Source organism: Indicator indicator, chromosome 19 (assembly GCF_027791375.1).
Source record: "Indicator indicator isolate 239-I01 chromosome 19, UM_Iind_1.1, whole genome shotgun sequence".
In the NCBI taxonomy this organism is placed as follows: Eukaryota; Metazoa; Chordata; class Aves; order Piciformes; family Indicatoridae; genus Indicator; species Indicator indicator.
In genome coordinates, this window is record NC_072028.1 from 5,658,467 (window position 1) to 5,682,601 (window position 24,135).

The following is a 24,135-nucleotide window of genomic DNA, read 5'->3' on the forward strand; positions in this document are numbered from 1 at the left end:
GTTTTGTCTTTCCCTTTTCTTAGCAGTGGAGTGAAGGGCTCCCTCTCCCCTTCCTTGTTTAGATGAGCTCAACAGCATGCTCACTCCCAACTCCACAGCTATGGACATCAAAGGCTCCCCAACGGTTGGAAATGCAGTTGAAGTAATCTGCAAATGTAAATCATCTCTGGGGCTGTTGTCTGCTGTGGGCTCCAGATTATCACTGAGCTGCATCCTACCAGATAACTGCCAGTTCCCTGGAAAACCCCTATCAACATCCTCCCTGCTCTCCTCTCAGCAATGGCACAGGAACAGCTTCTCTCGTAGGGGGACTTCACTCAAGTTGGTCTCCTTACACAAGCCTTTGAGAAATGGCCCCTCATTAGTTGCTTTACTTTGCTGAAAAATTAACATATATAATTTCTTTTTTTTTTTTTTAAAGCCACTCATCTTTGCATCTTTGCTGCTGTGCATCATTAAAATGTTTAACAGTCTAACCAGCCTCAGCCTTCTAGCAGCCAGGAAATCAGTGCCATCACCTGTGCTAGACTGTGGTGACAAATAGAGGCAAGAAAGTATTTAATTGGGGAACATTATTATTGAAAGTCCTGCTTCAGATACATTGGACATTTGACTACATTTATTATAACTGGTTCCAAACCAAGGGAGTTTTGAGTTAGGTTCCGCACGTCTCAGATTTTCTGCATTACTTAGTAAAAACACTCCTCTGCAAGGCCAGGGAAACACCTTTGCTTGCATTCAGTTTTAGCATGCAGGTGAGGGTCAGAAAACAGCAGGTTGCACTGAAGAATGCATCACAGCCCCACAGAAGAGTTTGGCTAGGCTGTGACAAAACCACTGACTCATCAGGTTGGACTCTGTCAGCAATGTTCTGATTTAAGTTCGATGTGGGCAACAGTACCAGAGGCACTCGTGCCTGGGCTTTGGTGAGCCTTCCCCAGGCTACCACTGCCCAGCAAGGCAGCCTCAGCAATGACCACAGATGCTATATCTGCCCTGAGTGATATCAAGACTGAAAACTAAGCCCCCTCACGGTGTTACAAACATTTTCTCCTTCTGAAAAGCCCACTTACACCATCTTGCTTCTGAGGTTATAATTTTACCTTGGAAAGATCCTGTTAAATTTCATTTTTGCAGCCAGCACTGACGAAGCTTAGCAGGAACCTGATCTCATTCATATGAGGGGTCCAACTTATTTTTGCTTGCAGGTATAAAAATGCTTATAGATAGGACATCTCCAAACTGCTTTGAAAATCCTGTTTGTGCAAAACAGGCAGATTCTGTGCTGATCAAATATCAGACACTATTTAAAGTCCCATTCAGATGTTTGCCAACTCCTAAAACTCTCTCTGAAGCGACACTAAGTAACATACCAACTTTTGTGTTTCTCTCCCAGCCAATTTCCTTTTATTCAGCTCCTTCATTAGAGCCAGCAACAAATAAGTTGGTATAGCAATAATAAGGCTAAGTTTATCTTGTTTCCTCCACTCCCTTTTCTAACTGTATTACTAAGACTTGGAACAATAACAGGATGCCGGGATGCAGGATGGGAAAAGGTTGACTCCCAGCTGGAAAACCTTGGAGACTGAAGAGCTGAACACTCCCAGTATTGCTTAATGAAAAGTGAAGTGGATTTTTCTATTTGATCTTCATTTTCTGTCTCCTGCTTAACATTTTGGGATACTGTTGATTTCAGTTTGCCTGACTTGGGAACAAACCGACGCTCTGCCGGCTCTGGCTCAGGTAAGGGTGAATGGTTATTTGCTGTCTTTCACCTATGAAGTTCATTTCAAAGGCTTTTTAGTTAAAAAAAAAAAATCTCTTCTAATGTCTTAACTTAAGAAATGTGAACAGACAGGCTATGAATTTTATACATATCCACAGAATCATCTGGGCCTAACATTGATGGCAATTAAGCCGATTTTAGTGCAGAGAAAACAGAACTGTTTGCAATTGACACTGGAAGGGAGCCACTCTCTGGCTTTCTTGGGCTGTACATTCCCAGATTGTTTAAAGGAAGAGCCATTTTATGCTTTTTAGTAGTCTTGTTTTCTACTATTTAGATTATGTTGTGGCTGCTCACTCACAATGGAAAAGGGACAGAAATACTGCAGGTTGCACCTCTAAAGCCTTTAGGCAGGAATTTCACTTGCAGTGTGGGAAGGTACAGGCTTAGTGCTGCTCTGATGGGCAGGTGCATGAGGTGTGCTTGGACCAGTGTTTGATCAAAGCAGGGGCTGCCTTGGTATCTGTCTTTAAGGAGCTGTGGCTTTCTTGAGCCCAGTGCCAGGAGGAGGTGAAAGCCACAATGTATAGCAACCAGCTTGTGTGCATCTCTCCTGCTACGAAATCTGTTCCAGACTTAGAGGACAGTTTACATAAGCACATCGGTGACTTTGTCTCTTACATCTCAAGTTTAAAGTGGCTCAGGTACTTTGGCAGCCTAACCCTGGACCACCAGGTTTTACATCCCCTTGCTCTAAAAGAGCAGCAATTATGACTTCAGAAGTTTCTTGATCTCAGCGGTCCAAAAAGAAGCCTTTTCTTTCTTGACGAGGTGTTTTATGAGCAGTGGCTTGATACAAGAAGTTGGTTAAAAAGCTTTTATCTTATCCTAAAGATTGTGTAGCAAGTCCCTAGAGCTAACAAGTTTGCTGTATAGCTTGCAGAGACAAAGCATTTATGCATAAGAGATGAAGTGATACTGCTTTTTCTGTAAGAACTCTATCCTGCAATAGCAGAGCTGTCAGCCTGCACAGCAGCACCTTGCTGTGCTGGTTGTCACACTGTAATAAAGATAAAGGAAAGAAAGAAATGCAAGGGGGGTGGGGGGGGAAGTATGGAAGAAGATGAATTTCTGTAAGAAAATCTGCTCCATTCTTAGCTGCTGCAAACATTCAAAGTTGGTTGCTACTGCAGTTAACAAAGGTGCAGTTAATCAATGCGTGCCTGCCTCTCCTGATTATAAATCATGACATCAGCATTTGTAAAAGCACACAGCGTTATAGATGTTCATGCAGGAAACAAACAGGAGACAAAAGCAAGGATGCTTCAATGATTTACAAAAGCTTCTCATCTGAGGTTAATTTGTGCCTTGTAACAACAACCAGTATAGCAGAAACAAATCACAGAAATGCTGACTTGCAATTTATTTCTGGTACCTCCAGGAGGTACTTTTTATCCTTAAATAAAGGGTGACCAACAGGAGAAAAGGACACAGGATTAATCCAGGATATGAAAGCCTTAGAATGATCCAGTATGCTACAGAGAAGAATGGGAATTCACAGCCAATAAAACAAATTAATTTGAAAGCAAGAGATAAACACAATTAACAAATCACTGCCTTGCCCACAAACCTGGGCTTTGTTTTTCAGAGTGCTGTATCTGCACTGCAGTGCAACAAGAAGAATTTCCCAAAGCTTTGCACTTTACCATAAGAGCATAAAAACTGTTCCTTAAACATTTGAAAACAAATGAAATAGCTACAAGTCACTCAGCAATCTGCAGCTTGCAGAGCATTAAATGCAGGGCTCAGTGCTAAAGAGGCAGCCTTGTACAGTATCACAGAATGGTAGGGGTTGCAAAGGACATCTAGGGATCATTCAGTCCAACTTCCCTGCCAAGGCAGAGTCACCTAGAGAAGGTCATACAGGAACACATCCAGGCAGGTTTGGAATGTCTTCAGTGATGGTGACTCCACAACCTCTCTGGGCAGCCTGCTCCAGGGCTCCAGCACCCTTAAATTAAAGAAGTTCCTCCTCATGTTTAGATGGAACCTCCTACATTCACAGTTGTGCCTGTTACCCCTTGCCCTGCCACTGGGCATCACTGGAAACAGACTGGTCCCATCCTCCTGACACCCACCCGTGAAGTATTGATCAGCATTGATGAGATGCTCCTCAGTCTGGGAGACCTGGGGCTGCTTTCTTTGGAGAAGAGAAGGCTGAGAGAGGATCTTATCAATGTCTATAAATATCTGAGGGGTGGGTGTCAAGATGAAGGGGCCAGGCTCTTTTCAGTGGTGCCCAGTGATAGGACAAGGAACAATGGGTACAAGCTGGAACACAGGAGGTTCAACCTGAACACGAGGAGTCACTTCTTTGTGGTGAGGGTGCTGGAGCCCTGGAGCAGGTTGCTCAGAGAGATTGTGGAGTCTCCATCTCTGAAGACTTTCAAAACCCACCTGGATGCATTCCTGTGCAACCTGCCCTAGGTGGTCCTGCTTTGGCAGGGGGGTTGGAATGGATGACCTGCAACCCCTAACATTGTGTGATTCAGGCTGATCCTTTCCAGACTAAATTCAGACTTTCCAGCCCAAATTCTCTCAGTCTTTCCTCACAAGAGAGACATTCCAGTTCCATTCAGCATCTCTGTAGCACGTTCTGTCCAAACAGTTAACAGGTTTGTTGCCAGCTTTGCCTCACATCCTGCCTCTCTTGAGAGAAACAACTGAAAACAGGATACAGGTACAAAGCACTGGGGCTGGCTTAGAAGTTCCTCTCATTTATGGCACTTATGGAACAAAGAACTTCACTGTGCACCTATCAATCAATTACTTCAATTAATATTTCCAGTGAAAAATAGAAACCCTGTTTTTAAAATCCTTTTTCCTTGTCAGGGTGTTTGCCTACAGAACTACAAAATCAGGTCAGCTAATACTTTATATTTTCTTAAAAAGCAGTGGTTTACAGAATAGAGGTAACTGATTGTTTCTAGCATCTTCCTTTCTGTAAGGAACCTTCCTGGTTATTTTTATCAGGTGTTCATAAGTCTGGGATTTGCTTACGTTCTAGAAGTTTAATTCAGAGGTCCAAATGTTAGTGTCAAAAGGAAAATAAGAGGTTCTCTGTCCTTGTGAGAAATTTGCTGGCCATGAAAATATTTTGGTGTATTAAAAAAATCAGTCAAACAAACAAACAAATGTTTTCCCCTTTGTTATCCTTCTGGGTTTACAAATCAAAAATCCATCAAAGTTTATCCCTGACAGGACTGGTTTCCCTTCTACCACAGAACACAGTAGACAGTGATTGTTTATGTCAGCTGAAGATTTACTGGGACAGAGAGGTGCCCAGCTCACAAGCACTAACGTAAAACATTTCCCCACACATGACTTTGAAGAGCTGATCAGAATTTGAACTAGGAGAACTAGAACCCCAGCAAATCCAGAGCTGGATAGTTGAGAGTTTGCCTGATCCAGCTGCAGACTTCCATTTGAAGGGCCTCTGCAGGCATATCTCTACTGCAAACACAGAGAGCAGACAACACTCTGCTGCCACATTCATGATCAGAAGCCACGATTTTTGCTGCCAAGAAACTTGCAGGCATCCTGCTCCAGGGTCTCTCCTTAGTGCAAGTACAGAGCCCACTGCAAACCAGGGAATGTCACCAACAGAACTGGGAACAATGACATGGAAAATGAATACACACCACTCAGCAAGGCATGTGCCACCTACCTCCTGATTCCGCAGTAAGTTTGGTCTTGAAACATAACCAAATGAATTAAAAACTGTGAAGAATCTGACTGCAGGTCTTCAGTGCCAGAATACAACCCAGCCCTGTCATCTAATGAGAACCTGAGCTTCACTCATCTTCTCTGAACATGCATCTGAATGTCAAGTGTGTCAGTAAGCACTGTCTCTATTGCTTCCTGAAAGGAGGATGGAGCGAGGCTGATGTTGGCCTCTTCTCCCAAGTAACTAATGACAGGACAAGAAGTAATGGCCTCAAGCTGCACCAGAGCAGGTTTAGGTTGGATATTAGGAAACATTTCTTTGGTGCTAGAGTGGCCAGGGATTGGAACAAGCTGCCCAGAGAGGTGGTAGAGTCCCCATCCCTGGAGGTGTTCAAGAAACATGTGGACATGGCACTTGGGGGTACGGTTCAACAGCCATGGTGGTGTTGGGTTGAAGGTTGAACTCAATGATCTTAGAGGGCTTTTCCAACCTTAATTATTTTATGATTCTATGGAACTAGATACATGAACTAGATATAGTTTGAATATAGGATTTTGCTGAATATTTTAAGTAAATTCTCTGTAACATACTTCTGAGACTGACATTACCTGAAATGCAAGTTCCAGATGGGCCAAAAGCAGTTATGTTTACAATTCTTTAGTTTTCAAAATCCAGAGAGGTCAGTTTTATTGTCCCTGTCTTGCTGTCACAAAACCCCTCCTGTTCCTGTGGGATTTCACCACTCTCTTCTGCCAAAACTAAGGAGAAAGAGCTCCCTGTTTCCATCACACATTGGTTTTAAAAGCCCACCATCAGTCTCCACAGATTAGCAGCAGCCCATCTGGCTCTGTCCCAGCTGAAGTCATCTATTTCTCTGCATTTTGCTCTCTTCTCAAGCCCACTAGCAACATCTGGAATGGTCCTTCTGACACCTGGGGAAGTTCACAGGGTGCAAGGTGGGTTATCTGCAGCACACACAGACCCTTCTCCTCATTGTGTATGACATTGTTAAAGGGAAATTCCATTGCCACAGTGTGTCTGGAGGATACAGTTGAGCTCCTTCTCCTGTCTTTGTCTACACATCTAAGCAATGCTTTGGTAGGATCAGTCTTCCTCTTCCCCTTCCTTTTACGATGCTATCTGCTATGAATTTGTGTGGTGGAAATCCTCTAGGAGTGGAAAGTCTACCTTAAAACATGCTGCTTGAGGAGACTAAAGGCCTAATGCTGCTCTCCTGCAAATGATAGGAAATCCTGCCATTGATGGGAATTGTTCCTGTGATGGGTTCAGCTTCACTGGCAGAACCTCCATTGCCAGTTTTAGGTTAGCTTCTCCATTCTCTTTGTGGGAAACCCCTACCTCCAGGTCTAGACCTGAATTCAGAGGAGATTTTCATTATCTTATTGGATTTATTGTCATTATCTTTCAGATACATATGATCTGTCTGCAAGAGAGCAGGTTAATTATGTTAGGCTTAGTGCAGCCAATTAATACCACTAATGAGGTATCAGACTTTCCACCATATAATCAGTGAATCCAAACCTACAACAAAATGTCACACAGTGTTTATTTGCTCAGTATTGTTTTTAGACTGCCATTAAACCCAACAAATATTGCTGTGCTCTGCATGTGTTAGAATCACCCAAACCACCAGTGCACCCCACTTAAAATGTGGAGCCAGCACAGAAATTCAGAAGGGAGGGCAGAAAGCAGAGGGCACAGGGGAAAAATAAATGCTTTTTGTGCTGGGTTGGTTTTACAAAGACAGAAAGGTGGACGGGATAGTGACAAAGCTACTGCAGAGCTCTGTCATCTGCAGCACCGTTTAACAAACAGAGCTGCTTTGTACACTGGGTTTGCCAGTAGCTGCCCTGGTGGAAGTTTAGGATTGGAATAGATACTGAATCTTCCAGTAAGTGCATTTGAAGATGACTTCAGTTTCACACAAGAAGAAAGGGGCACGTTTCTCTTTGGAATAGATTGCATCATTTTCCTGCTGTGAGATCGTGAGCTCTATCACCTGCCTTATATGGATTGATCTTTGGCTTCCTTAACTGAAGAGGAAGGCTTCCTTCCCACAAGAAAAGGGGCTTCAGTGGCTGTGATTAAAACATGAGCTGTGGGAGAAATAAATGTTCCACTTATACAGCCACTGACTAAGGAGGAAAAAAATCCCCCTCCAGCTTAAGAAAGATCTCCAGCTGTGTTTTGGATCCAGGCAGCAAACCCACAAGTGCAGCACTGCTGTGAAGAACTTCCCAAACCGTGAGGTTACTTTAAAGCTGTCAGCTCCCAGGGGGCTGCAGGCTGCTCCCCACCTGTGCTCACTGCACTGAGCCCCAGCAGGGCAGGCAGCAGCAGCAGCCACCAGCCTAGATGCTGGGTACTGGCTTGAGCAGACCTGTGAGCAGAAGTGTTCTCCACTCAGCTAGCTGAAAGCCCCCATCTCTTACATGTATCACTTCCACAAAGCAATCTTACCACATGAAAAGAAAAGCAGGGCCTGCCCTGAAAGGGGATCACTCCTCTTACATGTTAAACTGACCATTTGCTATCTGCTTTGTGCACCAGGCTCTCCTTGGGTGTGGGTTCCCTCGTGCCTCTGCCACTGGGCTTGTAAAATTCATCAGACTAACTACCTGCTCAAGACAGCACAGAGATAATGGAGCAAAACACAACACTACACTGTGTCAAATCACAGTCACTCCCATATGGAAACATTTCCAGGCAGAAAGACGTCTAGCTCTAAAAAAAAGTCATGAAACACAAGAGCTTCCCTCATCTTTCAAAGTTTCTCTCTGCCTGAGGTCCCCTTCTCACCCCACCCCTCCCCCCACCCTTTATCAGCATGGTAAGCTGGAAATTTGCTTCCCCAGTTTTTATTTGGATTTAAGTAAGCAAAAAACATTGAAAGGCTCATTGTAAATTCATAAGAGCAATAATAATATCATTTGTATCATCTCACAACACATGGAGATCAAAACAATGGAAATGGTCCAGGAAAAGACTAACTATAGGGGTGGGCAGCAAAGGTCTTAGAGTTAATTAAGCCTGGTCTGGAAGTCTAGTTGAATAAGGGCAGGAAATAGAGAAGAATGAACTGACATTTGAATCAGACATTTTTAAAAGGGAGAAAAGAACTGAATACTAATTGCAAAACAAAATAGATCCAGACACACCCTGGGATTTCAGCCTCTTGCCCAGTCAGAAAACCAGAGATCTGTGTATGTGGAAATGCTTTCCTTATCTGCCACAACATGAATGTTCAGAGGAGATACTGATGCATTCAGTTACCCAGTAGAATCACCTGGGCAAAGGAGCCAGAGCACACAGCCAGCTAGACACGGTTCCTCTGCTTCAGACGACTGTTAGCACAGTAAATATCAATTACTGTGACCTGTTCATGATGCTTGTGTTCAAGACAGATACCTTTGCTCTTGAGCTTTGGTTGAAGGAAAATGTCAAAAAAAAAAAAAAAAAAACTTATCTCCTGTAAACGTAGCTCCATTGTGCTTAAAAAAAAAAGAAAAATTTAAAAAAAATCATATTTATTGCAAGCAGTTCCTCAAAGGATGGGGACTTGTCCTTCATCAAAACTCCTCAGCTGAAGCTCTCTGCTAGAAACCTCTCTGATACGAAGGTTTTATCTAGAAGCAAAGGGCAAGTGGGAAAAGCTCTAAACCACATTATTCTTGTAGTCTACCTTGTTTTGTTTCAGCTTGGCCAAACTCCTAAACATTCAGTGGCAGCTCTGTGTGCAGCAGAGCCAACCAGAGGCCACAGCAGAAGAGCTCAGTTTGGAAAGGTGCACACAACTTTGTGTAGGACGCCAGGCTTCTGGTTACAGACGCTTGAGAAATCTTTGTAGTGATCACAAACACCTCCAATATACCCAAACCATTCCACTTCTGCACTGGGATGGGACACAGTAAGAATGGTGAGACACTGGAACAGGCTTCCCTGGGGAGGGTTGTGGTCCCAAGGAGAGTTGTGGTCCAAGGGAGGTGTTCAAGGCCAGGTTGGATGAGGCCTTGAGCAGCCTGGGCTAGTGGAAGGTGTCCCTGCCCATGGGCTAAGCAAAAGGAAATTGGCTCAGAGCAAGCAAGCAAGAAGCTGGATGGACAGCCACATAAATATGCCACTCAGCCTGCCAGAGCCTCCTTCTTCCTCAAAGTCAGTGAGCACACCTGACTGCAGGATCAGCCCTGAAACTACTTTCTGGATACAAGGAAGAGAATGAGTTCCTTGCCTGTCTTCAACACTGGCACTCCATCCCTGTTGTCAGCATCTATCCTTATCAATAATTAATCTGGGAAGGAGTCATTTTCCTGTTGGACAAAGAATCCACAGGGGAACATGTCTGCAGTTCCAAACTATGCATGCAGGCTTCACCCCACCCATTCTATTCAACTCAGAAGGGCTGTATTTAATGCAAAGTTAACCCCCCAAAATAGCTGAGACTTCAACAGCACTTGGCAACTGTCATCCAAAGACACAGCCAAGAACAAGTTTTTTGCTATTGAATTGCTAGTTTCACCCCTGCAACATCTGTAAAGCAAATAAATCATACTAGTCATAGGTGCTGTGAGGATGCTGCTTTCAAAGTCCAGAGTTCTGTAAATCAACAGAGCACAGCTTGTGGGTTTGAGCATCCTGACTAAACACCAAAACACTCCTGCCCCCTAACAGTTATTCAGCCCTCATATTTGTGCTCCCAAAGCTCAGAAGCTGTAAAAAGCTAAAGAAGAATAGCTTATGACCTTAAGCTCAATGTTGGCCATGCTGTCAACAGCTAAGGGAAAGCCAAAATCCTCTGTTCATGTCAATGTTTCTTTTTTATGAAATAGTGTCACAAATTGGCTTTGTAACTTACTCACAAACAAGCTTCCATTCAAAATTTGTTTTCAGTTCATACTCAGCCTTTCCATGTGTCCTTCTCTCAGTATTTAGTGCAGCACTTCAAGCATGGGCTCAGCAGATCACTTGCTAAAATGCCAGCAGGGGTGTAGAAAAGGCACCAAACTAGTGCTTGCCTCCTCCATTTTCAGCCAGTTCTGTATCTGAGATGACAGAAAGCCTGGGAGAGCAGTTTGAGTGCCTGCTTTCTGCTGGACAATGAACCTCTAATGTGTATGTAGTACTACCAGAAACTTGGAGCTTAAATCACAAAGAACTTTCAGTTTAAAACTATTCACTTTTTTCCCTGGAAACGTATGAGGAGCCAAAAGTGAAAAAAAGCCTTAAGTGCTGAATTATCCACCTCAACATGAGGAAAAATATCTTTACAGTCAGGATGCTGGAGCAGGATGCCCAGAGAGGTTGTGGAGTCTGCATCTCTGGAGACTTTCAAAACCTGCCTGGATGTGTTCCTCTGTGACCTTTTCTAGGTGACCCTGCCTTGGCACGGGGGTTGGACTTGATGACTTCCAAAGGTCTCTTTCAACCCCTACCATTCTATGTTCTGATGGGGAAGGGGGGAAGATAAAAATTCCAAAGCCCTAAATGATACACAGCCTCCAGCAGGGCTGGACTCATAGATCCATAGAATGGTTTGGGTGGGAAGGGACCTTAAATATCATCCAGTTCCAACCCCCTGCCATGGCCAGGGACACCTTCCACTAGCCCAGGTTGCTCAAGGCCTCATCCAACCTGACCTTGAACACCTCCAGGGAAGGGGCTTCCACAACCTCCCTGGGCAACCTATTCCAGTGTCTCCCCACCCTCACTGTCAAGAATTTCTTCCCAATATCCAGTCTAAATCTGCCCTCCTCAAGCTTCAGTCCATTCCCTCTCATCCTAGAAACTTCTTGTGTTTCAGCTTGTGGCCACTGTCACTGGGCAGCTCAACGATCCTCAGAGGTCCCTTCCAAGCCCTCCCATTCCCTGATTCTGTGATCTCCTCAGCTGTGTTGATACAGTGCTGCAGCATCAACACCGAGACCTGAACAGCACCAAACGCACTCAGGAGTGCTCCCACAAAGCTGAGTGATGTGCAGGGCTTGTTTTTTTAAGTAGCAGGTTTAGTTAAGATATTGCTGAAGTGGCTCTTCATTCAAAGCTACCATCACAAGTATAAAATGTCATTTTATAATCAGTTTTCAGGCAGGCATTTGCACTCCAGATTGTGTAGTCATCAAAGTGGCTATTTACTCGGAGGTACTACCATGCATATAAAAAGTCATTTTATACTCAGTTTTCAGGTAGGCATTTGCACTTCTGACTGTTTAGTCATCAGTGGAAACCACTTCTCAGATGCATAAAATCGACATAAGGACAATCAAAAATATAATACCTGGTAGTCAGGCACTGGGCCCATTTAAATCAGCTCAATAACCTGGAAATGAAAAGGCAGCCCAGCATGCTCAGGCTAGGCTGGCTTCAAAATGAATCATTATACACTCCCGAGGACATGTGACAAGAATGCTTTAAGGAGAAATAAAAGAAACACTGAATAACCTCCTGAAACAAATTTTGCTTGAAAATGCAACTGAGAGAAAGCTTGCTCCAAGTCAAACATTGCACAATTTACTTCGTTTTTTTAAGTAATGTTACCAGAGTTTGAAGACCTTCCCTAGTTCCCCTTCTCACTGTACCCCACTACGTGCCCTCAACTCTTCTCACACTCTAAGCCCAAGGGAGCGAAGGAGGATCACAGTTCTGCAGCTTAGATGCCAAGCTGAAACTGGAGGGAAGGTAACAATTCCAGCTGGGTAACTGCTTTGCTGTCATGTTTCTTTGGGTTTGTCACAAGCTGCTAAGAGCAATGCTGTCTAATTATGAGGTGAAGAAATTGGGAGAACAAAGTCCTAGACTGTTGTTACTCCTCACCCTGGTCAGGAGGAGGCAAATGCATCTAAGTCCTCTGTGCTTCAGCTGTACCTTTTGAAGGGGATATTGCTTTTTGTCTAGCTGCAGTACTTTCCTCAGAGGAATGAGGAGGCTCTGCTGAGACCCCCACCTCCAATACTGCCTCCAGTTCTGGTGTCCCCAGCATAAGAAGGACATAGAGCTGTTGGAGAGAGTCCAGAGGAGGGCCACAAAGATGATCCAAGGGCTGGAGCACCTCTGCCATGAGGACAGGCTGAAGGAGCTGGGGATTGTTCAGCCTGGAGAGGAGAAGACTCTGGGGGGACCTTAGAGCTGCTTTCTGATACCTGAAGGGATCCTACAGGAAGGCTGCAGAGGGACTTTACATGAGGGTGTCTAGAGACAGGACAAGGGGGAATGGTTTGAAGCTGAGGGAGAGCAGGGTTAGACTGGATCTTAGGAAGAAGTTCTTCAGTATGAAGGTGGTGAGACTCTGGAATAGGCTGCCCAGGGAGGCTGTGGATGCCTGTTCCCTGGGGGTGTCCAAGGCCAGGTTGGATGAGGCCTTGAGCAGCTGAGTCTAGTTAAGAGGTGTCCCTGCCCATGGTGGGGAGGTTGGAGTAGATGAGCTCTGACATCTCTTCCAACCTAATCCATTCTATGATTCCATGAATGCAAACTTCTAATTAGTACAGTATTGTCTGTATCTCCACTTGACATTTTTTTTAATAACTACTCCCAATCTGCAAGAAGAAACTGCACTGTGTGAGCCATGTGCCCCATAAATCAGTCTGAATAGCAGAATTTCTCAGTTAACTGCCTGCAGTACCCTGCAGACAAAGACTTATTTGCTGAAATAATTCAACATATAAAATGAATAATGCTGGTGGAAAACCCATCATTTGCTGAAGGAAAATTTAAGAGCAAAGCAAGAAACGTAGCTATTTGAATAAACCATTCCCCTGCTAACTTCAGAGAACATTTATGGTCCCTATTTAAATTGAAACAGAAGTTTGACTTACTGGTCTAATCTGGTGGAGACACAGGGGTATAACTGGAGACTGCATGTTAAGGTAGAGCAGTGGTGGGACCTCACAGCAGCATCCAGAGGGAGCCACACGTGGGATGGATCAGTCACCATGCATGCTGTGCTGGCCCCTTCTCTGCAAGTGTGTGGCCACGGAGGTCCCTAAATAAGGTGCACGGAGGGTGCACCTTATTTCCTCCTCTCCTTCCCCCCATCACCCCTCTGAAACCTTCTTGCCTCTGACTCCATGGGAATGCATTCTCTTGCTCAGCCATGGGAATATCTCTCTTCTGCTACTACCTCTGGCATAGCAAAACTAGCATGGCCAGAGAGAGTATTTAATACAGCTTGTCAAGTGCTAACATCCATGGAACATGGCCTTCACACCAGGACAGTGCCCTTATCCAGTTACTGCTCATCAGGGTCCTGCTTCTGAAGTGCTTATGCATGCTGCCAAAGAAGGGTACTCTTAAATATGGTGATTAATTCAGCTAAAGATTGAACAGCAATGGACTTCCAGCTGCTGAAGGCAAAACTTGCATGGTATCACAGAGGAAGTCTTTTCAGAGTCACACTGTCCTGTGGAGCAATGTATATCAAATGTCCCTAGACAGCATGCAAAGTGCTTGAGTGTGCAGTGTTCCTTCCAACAGAATGAGACATTCTGAAAGGCACCAAAGACAAAGCAGAAGTCATTTTTTGCAAGAAGCTCTTCTGTCTCAGCCTGTGTTTGGCACAGAGGTGCATAGCAGGAGGCAGACTAACCTCCAGCACACTACTCACAGAGGAGCCATTCACCTACCAAGAATTCATTAATGAGGAGTTAAAGAAAGGGAAGCTATCTTAAAGTCTAAGAACACAACGATGGAGGTGCTGAGTGGAAGGGCTAGCTGAAGTTTCAGAGGAAATGTGCATACATTTAAAAAGATTCAGCCTATCACCTTCTGTACTAACGGCCAAGCTTTCAAGCAAGGTCTGAAGTGTGAGACATGGACTGGCCACCGACTTCAAAGGAGAGTTTGAATTTGCTGTGTGGATCTTCAGGAGTTATCAGGCTACTGCCACAGCCCCAGAGCTGCTATGCAGATAACCATGCACTGGTTAGGAATTTGAGCCTTCAATTTCTGATAAGCAGTGCCCCTGTCTGAGGACACCAAAGGTCCAAGAGTTGCTGTTCCTTCTCAGCAAGAGCAAGAGAAGTACCCTGAGGAGTTTGACAGAGGCTGTAAACTGAGCATGAATAAACAGAGGCAAATACTAGCAAAAAACTGCTGCGAAGAGACCAAATTTCTCTTCACAAAGTAGAATTAGACTGAGACCAGTATGCTCCAGTGGAGATTTGACTCTTTAAATTTAAAAAGCTGTCTGCGAGGATGTTTGTAAATGTATCACTTGGAGTGAAGTGGGCAGCATTGTCCTCAGTTTTCCCAACTCACCTCTTCACCAGAGCGGCAGAGGAGATCTCCACTGTGCCAGAGATACCACAGAAAGGGACTTTCTAAACACTACAGCCTGGTTTTTCCAAACAGGTAGCACAGCCTGGACTAGTTGAAGTTACCCAACTGCTTTCCTTCAATTATCATGTTTTGTAATTTTATGAATGACAGACTGACACCATCACAACAGAATCATAGCAATGCCTTTCAGTTTCCAGCTGCAGTCTGTTATGTATGCAAAGAAACAAAAGCAAAACAACTTAATCTTACTCATTTTCCTAAAAATATTCTGAGCCAAAACAAGGGAGACCTTGCAGCAGCCTTCCAGTACCTGAAGGGGACTACAAGAAAGCTGGGGAAGGACATTTCACAAGGGCTTGTAGTGATAGGGTGAGGGTGAATGGCTTTGAGCTGCAAGAGGGGAGATTGAGACTAGAAATTAGGAAGAAATTCTTTACAATGAGGGTGGGGAGACACTGGAACAGGGTGCCCAGGGAGGTTGCGGATGCCCCCTCCTGGAGGTGTTCAAAGCCAGGTTGGATGAGGCCTTGAGCAACCTGGGCTGGTGGGAGGTGTCCAGAGAGGGATTAGAACTGGATGATCTTTAAGGTCCATTCCAACTCAAACCATTGTGTGATTCTATGACAATAACTGCATAGAATTCAAACAACTAGCTAAACCAAAAAGTTTCAGATGACCCCATAAAACATATAAAGCACAGCTTAGTTATTAAAAAGCAACTTCAAAGCCACCTTTTTAGTCATTTCTTGCAATCACAAAGGTGGAGGACTGTTCCTCAGTGTATGTACAACAATATAGAAGACAGAAAAGAAGAGGAAAGCAGTATTTTGTGGTAAATAAAATCTTTTTACTGACAGTGATGATGCACCACGGGATGACATTGATTGCCTAGTTACCAAAGAGTAATTTTGGAAACATCTCAACACCTTCCTGCTGAAAATATTAATTTAATCTCACATCTAGCAACCTGTGTGATGTCGACTTCTCGATCACAATTAATGCTTTTATTTGTGATGTGCATGCTGACAGCTCCTAAAAGCTAATGGAAAGTCATTTATGTGTAATTTAAAGTCTGATTATCTGAGTGGTAAAGTTCCTTGACAGTCCTTTCTATTGGGAAGGGGAAATTTAGTAAGAAAACAAATCAGCTTTGCTACATTAAAATAACTTCTCCATCTGATATGGAAGTCATGCCTAAAGTTTGTTAACATATGATGCAAAAGGATGGTTTCAGCTGAGAATAATTTCACAAGTTGTCATTTTGTAGATGGCAAAACCTGAGAACAGAAAGGAACTTTATCTGTGTCTTCAAACATTACAGAAGACAAGGAATTCAATCAATAAATGGGTTCTGCGAGTAAGATAATTTGCTACGTTCTATTGGAACTGACTGGAAAATTCACAGAAATCATCTTTCCACCAAAACCCCCAGATTTTATTCTAAATCAATATTTTCCATATGAAAAAATTTGGCATATTTTGTGTCAGGGCAAGTCAAAACATTACATTTGGGGTTGTCAAGCTGCAACATTTAATTTCAAATAGAGTTAGCATAAACATTGTTCTGGCTCAGCCCTGGTGTAGCTTTCCAAGGATCCTATTCCCACAAGCAGCTAGACTACAAATTCCATGGAAACACAGAATCATTCAGGTTGGCAAAGACCCTTGAAATCATCAGGTCTAATCACTAATCCTACTCTGCCAAGTTCACCACTAAACCATATCACTAAGCACCACATCTAAACCACTTTCAAACTGCCAAGGCACAGAGGGTGATCTTTGCTACTCAGTCATCTCTTCAGGTTAGCTACGGTAGCTCAGCTGGGTGCTTTTAAGCTGCCTTTCAAAACTTGCACATTCTTTTTATTTCAGGAAAATATTTTTGCTGGGTTTTAGTTGGCACTCAGTTAAAACTGTTTCATGGAAGGAAGAAACCTGGTATTGCAAACTTTGATGCTAAGGAACCAAGCTTTCCTGTAGAAGAAAAGTCCATTAGCACTTCTATGTGTGCTCTGTTATTATTAGTTTATTTATATAGCTTTCATGTTTTATCTCACTGTCTAGGCTACAGAAGAAGATGAACCACCTTATTCTGCTTTTCTCATTGTTCCTCACTCCAGCATTTGCTGACAAAGACAGCCAGGAAACAACCCAAACCTTCTCTTCAAACAGTGCCAGTCATAAACGACTGAAGAGAGACTGGATATGGAACCAAATGCACATCAAAGAGGAGATTGACACACCACTACCACACCATGTTGGCAAGGTAAGCAGCAGTCTGATAGCAGTGAATCATTAGAAATGCACACAGCAAATGACTAAATAAAAAATAATGTCCCAGGGATTCTCCTGCTTTTGAAGAATACAAATCCATTGCAGAAAGCAGCAAGGACGGAGCATCCACTGTGCAGGAATGCCTGCATGGCATGCAGGGGCACAGTTAGGAGGGCAGGCTGGCAGCTGATGGAGATCAATATTCATCTGGCAGCTCAAGACTCTTTCAAAACCCTACATTTGCACTTCCAGTACTGGGTTCAGTTTTGGGCCCCTCACCACAAGGCATGGAGTTGCAGGAGTGTGTCCAGAGAAGGGCAAAAAAGCTGGTGAAGGGTCTGAAGAACAGAGCTGGTGAGGAGCAGCTGAGGGAGCTGGGAGTGTTTAGTCTGCAGAAGAGAAGGATGAGGAAAGACCTTATTGCTCTCCACAACTCCTTTAAAGGAGGTTGCAGTGAGGTGGGAGTTGGTCTCTTCTCCCTAGTCTCAGGTGACAGAAGGAGAAGAAATGGCCTGAAATTGTGCCAGGGGAGGGTTAGGTTGGAGATGGGGAAAATTTTCCTTCCTGCAAGAGTGGTCAGGGATTGGAACAGGCTGCCCAGGGAGGTGGTGGAGTCTCCATCCCTGGAGGTGTTCAAGAAATGTGTGGCCATGGCACTTGGGGACATGGTTGAATGGCCTTGGTAGGCTTATGTTGAGGATTGGACTCGATGACCTTAGAGGTCTTTTCCAACCAAAACCATTCTATGATTCTATAAAATGCACATCCATTAAAATTGTAGAGTTCACCTCTCTCAGTCTGGATACAAACCAAAAATGCTATGTTTACAAAGTGTCATATAATAAATTGTTTCATAAAGTGAAAGAAAAATAATGTTTTTAATTAATAACAAGCATTGATGCTGGCAAACTCATTTTGTTCAGGGCAACACTCAAAGCCCTGTGATTAAATGCACATCAACCAGGCAAAGCTCTTCCAGTGTAGTCTTTCAAACTGAACTACTTTGACACTTCTCAGATAAATGCAGGTCTCCCTTTTCCTTCCATGTATGATAATCAGCATCTGTCAAGGCTGCCTGGGCAAAGGAGAAACAGACCTTTCTGGATGGATGCAGCTCACTAGCAGGAAGCAAGAGAGAGAGAGAAAGAGAAGAAAGAGGCCAAAGGGTGCTCCCTGTTTCATTTCAGACCAATTCAGCAGCAGATTGAGGAGAATGCTTCCATTCCTGGAGCTGTCCTAAATAAGAGTAATTCACTTTGTGCTCTGTGGAATGCTTCTGATTACTTTTGCAATGGCTGTGTTCAGTGCATTGCTTTTGCAGGATTGAACACTTGATAAACCCTTTAAAAAGGGCCACAGCAGCAGCAGGGCAGAACTGATTGACAGCTGCAGGAATATGCTGATGCAGTTTGATTTCACCTTGCATGGCCTTGGATGCTCTCCTTTGTATGTTCATCCTCAGTGTTAGAAAAGGCAATCCTGGAAGTCTCTACTTTTTCCATTGAATAAGTCAATTAAAATGGTCAAAGAAGGTGCAGACTACTCTACCTTTGAGCAAGGAGTGGGACCTTAGAGCTGCCTTCCAGCACGTGAAGGGATCCTACAGGAAGGCTGCAGAGGGACTTTTCATGAGCATATCTAGAGACAGGACAAGGAGGAATGGTGTGAAGCTGAGGGAGAGCAGGGTTAGACTGGATCTTAGGAAGAAGTTCTTCAGTATAAAGGTAGTGACACTCTGGAATAGGCTCCCAGGGAGGTTGTGGATGCCTCCTCCCAGGGGTTGTTCAAGGCCAGACTGGACGGGCAGCTGAGTCTAGTTGAGAGGTGTCCCTGCCCATGGTGGAGACGTTGGACTAGATGACCTCTGAGGTCCCTTCCAACATAAGCCATTCTAGGATCCTATGATCTCCAGAGCTATAAACTGCTCTTCAGCAGCCCCAGCAGACAGAAACATACTTAAGCATATGGAAGAAAATTTTAATGATCCATTTCAAAATAGAAAACACAACTGAAAGAATGTTCAACAGGAGATGGCATCTGCTGGATAAAGCAAATATCAAACAGCTTCAAGTTCTGGTAACATCAATACCAAAAGGCTAGAGATTCTTACCCAAAAGCAGCAACTATGGATAAGTAGCTTGCTGAAATAAGAATGCATGGACAATTGTGGGTTTCGCCCCTATTCCTCAGTTTTCAGACTCAGCTTACCAGGGTGCTGGGCCACCTCATTTCATCTGCATTATCACCTAGAAAGGTTGGACCAGATGATCCTTGGAGTCTCTTCCACCTGCCATTCTATGATTCCATGATTCTGTCAGTGCCCTCAGATGAGTGAAGTATAGAAAGGGAAGAATCATCAGATTATGTGCAGATCAAACAATGTGTAAACCCATTTAGGATTGGATTGAATTAAATTACATTTTAAACCTGATTCAGATTCATTCCTTTTACTCCATCCCTTTTCATGGCATCTAATCTTGAACTTCACAATCCTGATTTAATCTTACTGTCACAGCACAAGCCTAAGGACTGACTACCAAAAAAAACTGCATGCAACTAAACACAAGAAAGCTGTCAGCTATGGTGGGAATTCTGCTAAATGAATGCTAAGCAATAGAGACTAATGCTGAATAATGGCAGTGGCTGTGAATAGAGATTTGATTCTGTAATTCAGTAGCTGTGAATATAGATTTGATTCTGCAGTTCTGTGGAATCTAAGCAAAATCTCTGCTCAGCTCAGAATACTTGTAAACAAGAGTAGCTCAAAGTGATGATGTTATTTAAGACACAATGAGGTTAATGATATGTGTTAAATGCATGAACAATTTATATGTTTAGGAAGTATGAGACTTGATCTTTAAAAAAAAAAAAATAACTGTTTCTTGATAAATAAGCAAGCCAGTTCCAGTCTGGATGCAAGTTTCATCTCCTATAACCCTGCATGGTTGCAGCTGCTGTGGTGCTGTTTGTTGAGCAACACACCAGACAATTATAAAGGTCTTGATGGCTATTCTGGTTTTTAGCTGAGTCTGAAGAATCAGTCAATCATAGAATCCTATAATGGCTTGGATTGGAAGGCACCTCAGAGATCATCTGTTCCAGCACTCCTGCCATGGTTACCCAAGGCCTCATCTAATCTGGCCTTGAACACCCCCCAGGGAGTACCACCCTTGTACTGAAGAATTTCTTCCTAAGGTCCAGCCTAAGCCTGCTCTCCCTCAGCTTCAAACCATTCCCTCTAGTCCTGTCACTAGACACCCTCATGAAAGTCCCTCTCCAGCTTCAGGTGTTGGAAGGCCTGACTGTGTGTATCTGCTAGCGGGCACTGTGCTGCATCCAGATGCCAAAGCTGACTTTTGTCTCTTTGCTCCTCCTAGATCACCTCAAGCGTACGGAACAGCAACGCCAAGTATATTATTGAAGGTGAATATGCCAACACCATCTTCAAAGTGGAAGAAACCAGTGGTGATGTCTATGCATTTGAGAGGCTGGACAGAGAAAAGAAAGCAGAGTATGAGCTGACAGCTCTCATTATTGACCGGAGAAACAACCAGTCGCTGGAACCTCCGTCTAAGTTCATTATCAAGGTTTATGACATCAATGACAATGTCCCCGTGTTTGTACAAAAGGTATTCAATGGATCTGTCCCAGAAATGTCACCAGTAGGTAGGTTTTTCCATCACTTATTTCCCTTCATGTCTCGGGTTTAAAAAAGTAGAATTTTATACTAAATGTTGCTGTTTGAACATCTTTTTGCAGGCACCTCAGTTACCAAAGTGACAGCTGTAGATGCTGATGACCCCACAGTTACAGGTCATGCTACAGTCACCTACCAAGTCATTAAAGGAGATGAGTACTTCACAGTTGATGACTCTGGTAGGTCAGATACACAAATGTCCTCCTATTTTGTCCTTTGAAGGAAACAGTTTTAAGGTTTTTTCCATTCTGGACAAATTTGGTAACAATTCAAAAATATAATTTAAAGCATGATTTGGAAATATTTTTCATGGCCTTTCATATGATGCCATTGTCTGCATCTGGAAAGGAACTAATGAAGCTGGGATATCAGGTGCCATGAAGTACATGAGAAGAAAAAAAGGTCATTTTTTTCCTCCCTGATTAAGAGACTGACTAAGAGCTAACATGAGTTCATGTTTCCAATTCAGCATTGACCTAACAGGAAAAGAGAATACAGCAATTCCAAAGTAGCAACTCCTAATCAATAACTCAACCTTTTGCCTTCCTGAATTTCCTTGTTTAAATTTCACCCAGGTTGAAAAATAACATCAGTATCTCTTGTGACCATACTGGTCCTCTGCAGCAAACAACTCAGATAAGAGGTGCTCAATACTGAGTTCAGTTGAGGGCCCTTCACTACAAGAAAGATATTGAGTTGCTGGAGAGTGTCCAGAGAAGAGAAACCAAGCTGGTGAAGAGTCTGGAAAACAGGGCTGGTGAGGAGCAGCTGAGGGAACTGGGGTTGTTTAGTCTGGAGAAGAGGAGGCTGAGGGGAGACCTCATTGCTCTCTACAGCTCCCTGAAAGGAGGTTGCAATGACCTGGGGTTGGTCTGTACTCTCTAGTATCAGGTGATAGAATGAGAGGAAATGGCCTGAAATTGTGACAGGACAGGTTTAGGTTGGAAATTAGGAAAAATTTCTTTGCTTCAAGAGTGGTCAGGGATTGGAACAGGCTGCCCAGGGATGTGGTGGAGCCAAGAAAAGTCTGGACATGGAATTTTGGGACTGTTTACTGTTTACTGGCCATGGTGGTGTTGAGTTGATGGTTGGACTCAATGATCTTAGAGGGTTTTTCCAACCCAAACAATCCTTTGGTTCTCTGATACACTGTAATGACCAAGTTTAGACATCATCAGACTGCTTCTAAGCAGCAAAGCTCAGGGTAAAGAGATGTATTGCATCTCCCAAATACTCAGTCATGTAGCAAGAATTCTAGCCTTAGAAACATACCCCTGTGAAAGTGCTACTTAAAGCTGAACATGTGGCAGAAGACCAAAGTTTGCTGTCTAAACCAAGACGTGTCAGACAAGCCACTACATCTAATCCTGTTCCCTGGCTTTCTTCAAAGGTGTGATCTCCACAACAAGGGCTGATTTAGACAGAGAGAACCAAGCAACCTACGAAATCGTTGTTAAAGCAAAAGATGCTCCAGGGTCTTCTGGGGAGTCAAGCACAGCTACAGTGATTATCACTTTAACTGACATCAATGACAACTTCCCCGTGTTCAAACACCGTGAGTATCCTGCCAGGGCTGCCTCCTTGGGGGTGACACAGCTGTGACAGGCTGATGTCAGAGCTCATCCCTACTCACCTTTCCTTAAGGAAAGAATCTTAGCTCTTCAGAAGGTGTTCTGTATTTCAGCCCTGGGTGGTGCACACCTAGAGGAGAAAATAAAACTCAACATGAATTTCCTCACTTTGCACAAGATTTGGGCAACTTGAGGAGGTAATTATACTCTTATAAAAAATACATCAAAGTTCTGACTGTAGAGATCTGGAATGCTCAATTCTCCATGAAATCTCTTTCTGTGTGTCTATAAACTAAGAACAACTTTTACCTAAGTTCTAACTCACATGTACATGCCTTTTTTTCCCTTGTTGTTATTTTTTAACAGCATCATTTTACTTCAAAGTTCCTGAAAACATTTCAGTAGGAGGAGAAGTTGGCAGAGTCAAAGTAGAAGATATTGATGAACCACAACATAGAAATACGAAATACAGTTTTGTCAGAGGAGATTACAGGGACACCTTTGAAATTGTAGCAAATCCATTCACAAATGAAGGAATCATTAGGCCAAAAAAGGTACTTTTCCCACTAACAAAGATGACGATTTTGTTGTTTTCCCTGCGTAACAAGAGTGTTTGCTTCCCTTTGTGACTAGAGGCAGGGAAAAAAAGAGTAGAAGACAGAATTCAACACATTCATCCTGAAAACCCTGTTCTGTAAGGTGTGTGAGAAGAGCAGCTGGTGATTCACGTGCCCGTCTCAACTGCCTGTCCCAAGAAAACCTAGAATGAGTGCAGACAGCAGTGGGGATGGTGGCAGATATTCAGGATACACACCTCAGGCTTCTCTCAGTCTGCTTCTAAGAGTCAGTGATTTTATGAGTTGAACCAACCAAGTCCAAGAACCTTTCCCTTCTGTAGCCCAAGTGCAACCAAAGCAGAAAATGTAAACAAGTCCACCTGACCACTCCTCCAGTGCTCTTTACAGTTTGGCACTTACTCCAGTCTGAGTCACAGCTCCTCTGCTTTCCCCAGGGTGTTTTCAGAGCTTCCCCACTAATTCCTTATAACTCTCTAAGAGAGCCTAGACTCCAAAGCCTTGATTAGGGTTTACTCTTTGGGTTGTTTTCATTCTCATATGAGATCTACTTGATTTGCACCAGGGGACATTCCTGCATTATGCAGAGTACTGTCAAGCTGAGAGTTTATTGATTTAATTTGACTCACTGGAAGAACAAGAAAACAGGGAGGAGGACTATAAATCACCTCCTGTAATCCTCAGATTGACAGGAATGTGGTTTTCCCTTCTAAAAGTCTCTCTGTAACTGTTAGGACTTAGAAATGTCATTAAGAAGAACATTTTAAGGAAAAAAGTACCAAGTATTCCAAGATCAGCAATAAAAGTGTGGTCACACCAGATGTAAGCAGCTTTCCTTCACCAAATGCAGCCCTTCCCCTGGTCTTTCCAGGACCTGAGAAATGCATTGCTTGCAACTTCTATCCCAAGAAGAAGCAGTAAGAGACCTCACACACACACACACATACATCTAGAATCAGCTTTTAGCATGCAGTGGACAAAGGTCACCCTATGGTGTCATAACATGCTTTTGGTCATGCATGTGTCACAGTTTACAGTAAGCAGCCATCTGGATAACATTTCAACTGCATGGTGACTTCCACTTGCTGTGTCTGCTCAAACAAGAGTCACCCCAAACAACTACTGTGAGTTTCACAGGGCTCTTATCATCTCAGGGACCCCAAGTTTGAAATGAGTGGTGGCTTGGGCATTTCTTACTGCCCTAGCTCCTGGCCTTCCTTCCATTGTCTGATTCCTTTTGTAGTCTCAGTCAATGGGAAAAACAAGGAAGTGGA

At 43.6% G+C, this 24,135-nt stretch overlaps 1 protein-coding gene across 1 annotated transcript in view; it reads left to right on the forward strand.

The window, feature by feature from the left end:
- The first annotated feature begins 1,711 nt into the window (after positions 1 to 1,711).
- CDH5 (cadherin 5) overlaps positions 1,712 to 24,135 on the forward strand; it is a 30,933-nt gene continuing 8,509 nt past the window's right edge. Inside the window, exons 1-6 of the mRNA XM_054389472.1 lie at positions 1,712 to 1,743; positions 16,809 to 17,010; positions 20,396 to 20,684; positions 20,778 to 20,894; positions 22,106 to 22,270; positions 22,653 to 22,840. Coding sequence (XP_054245447.1) covers positions 16,822 to 17,010; positions 20,396 to 20,684; positions 20,778 to 20,894; positions 22,106 to 22,270; positions 22,653 to 22,840 — 948 coding nt within the window. The 5' untranslated portion in view covers positions 1,712 to 1,743; positions 16,809 to 16,821. The remainder of the gene's footprint in view (positions 1,744 to 16,808; positions 17,011 to 20,395; positions 20,685 to 20,777; positions 20,895 to 22,105; positions 22,271 to 22,652; positions 22,841 to 24,135) is intronic.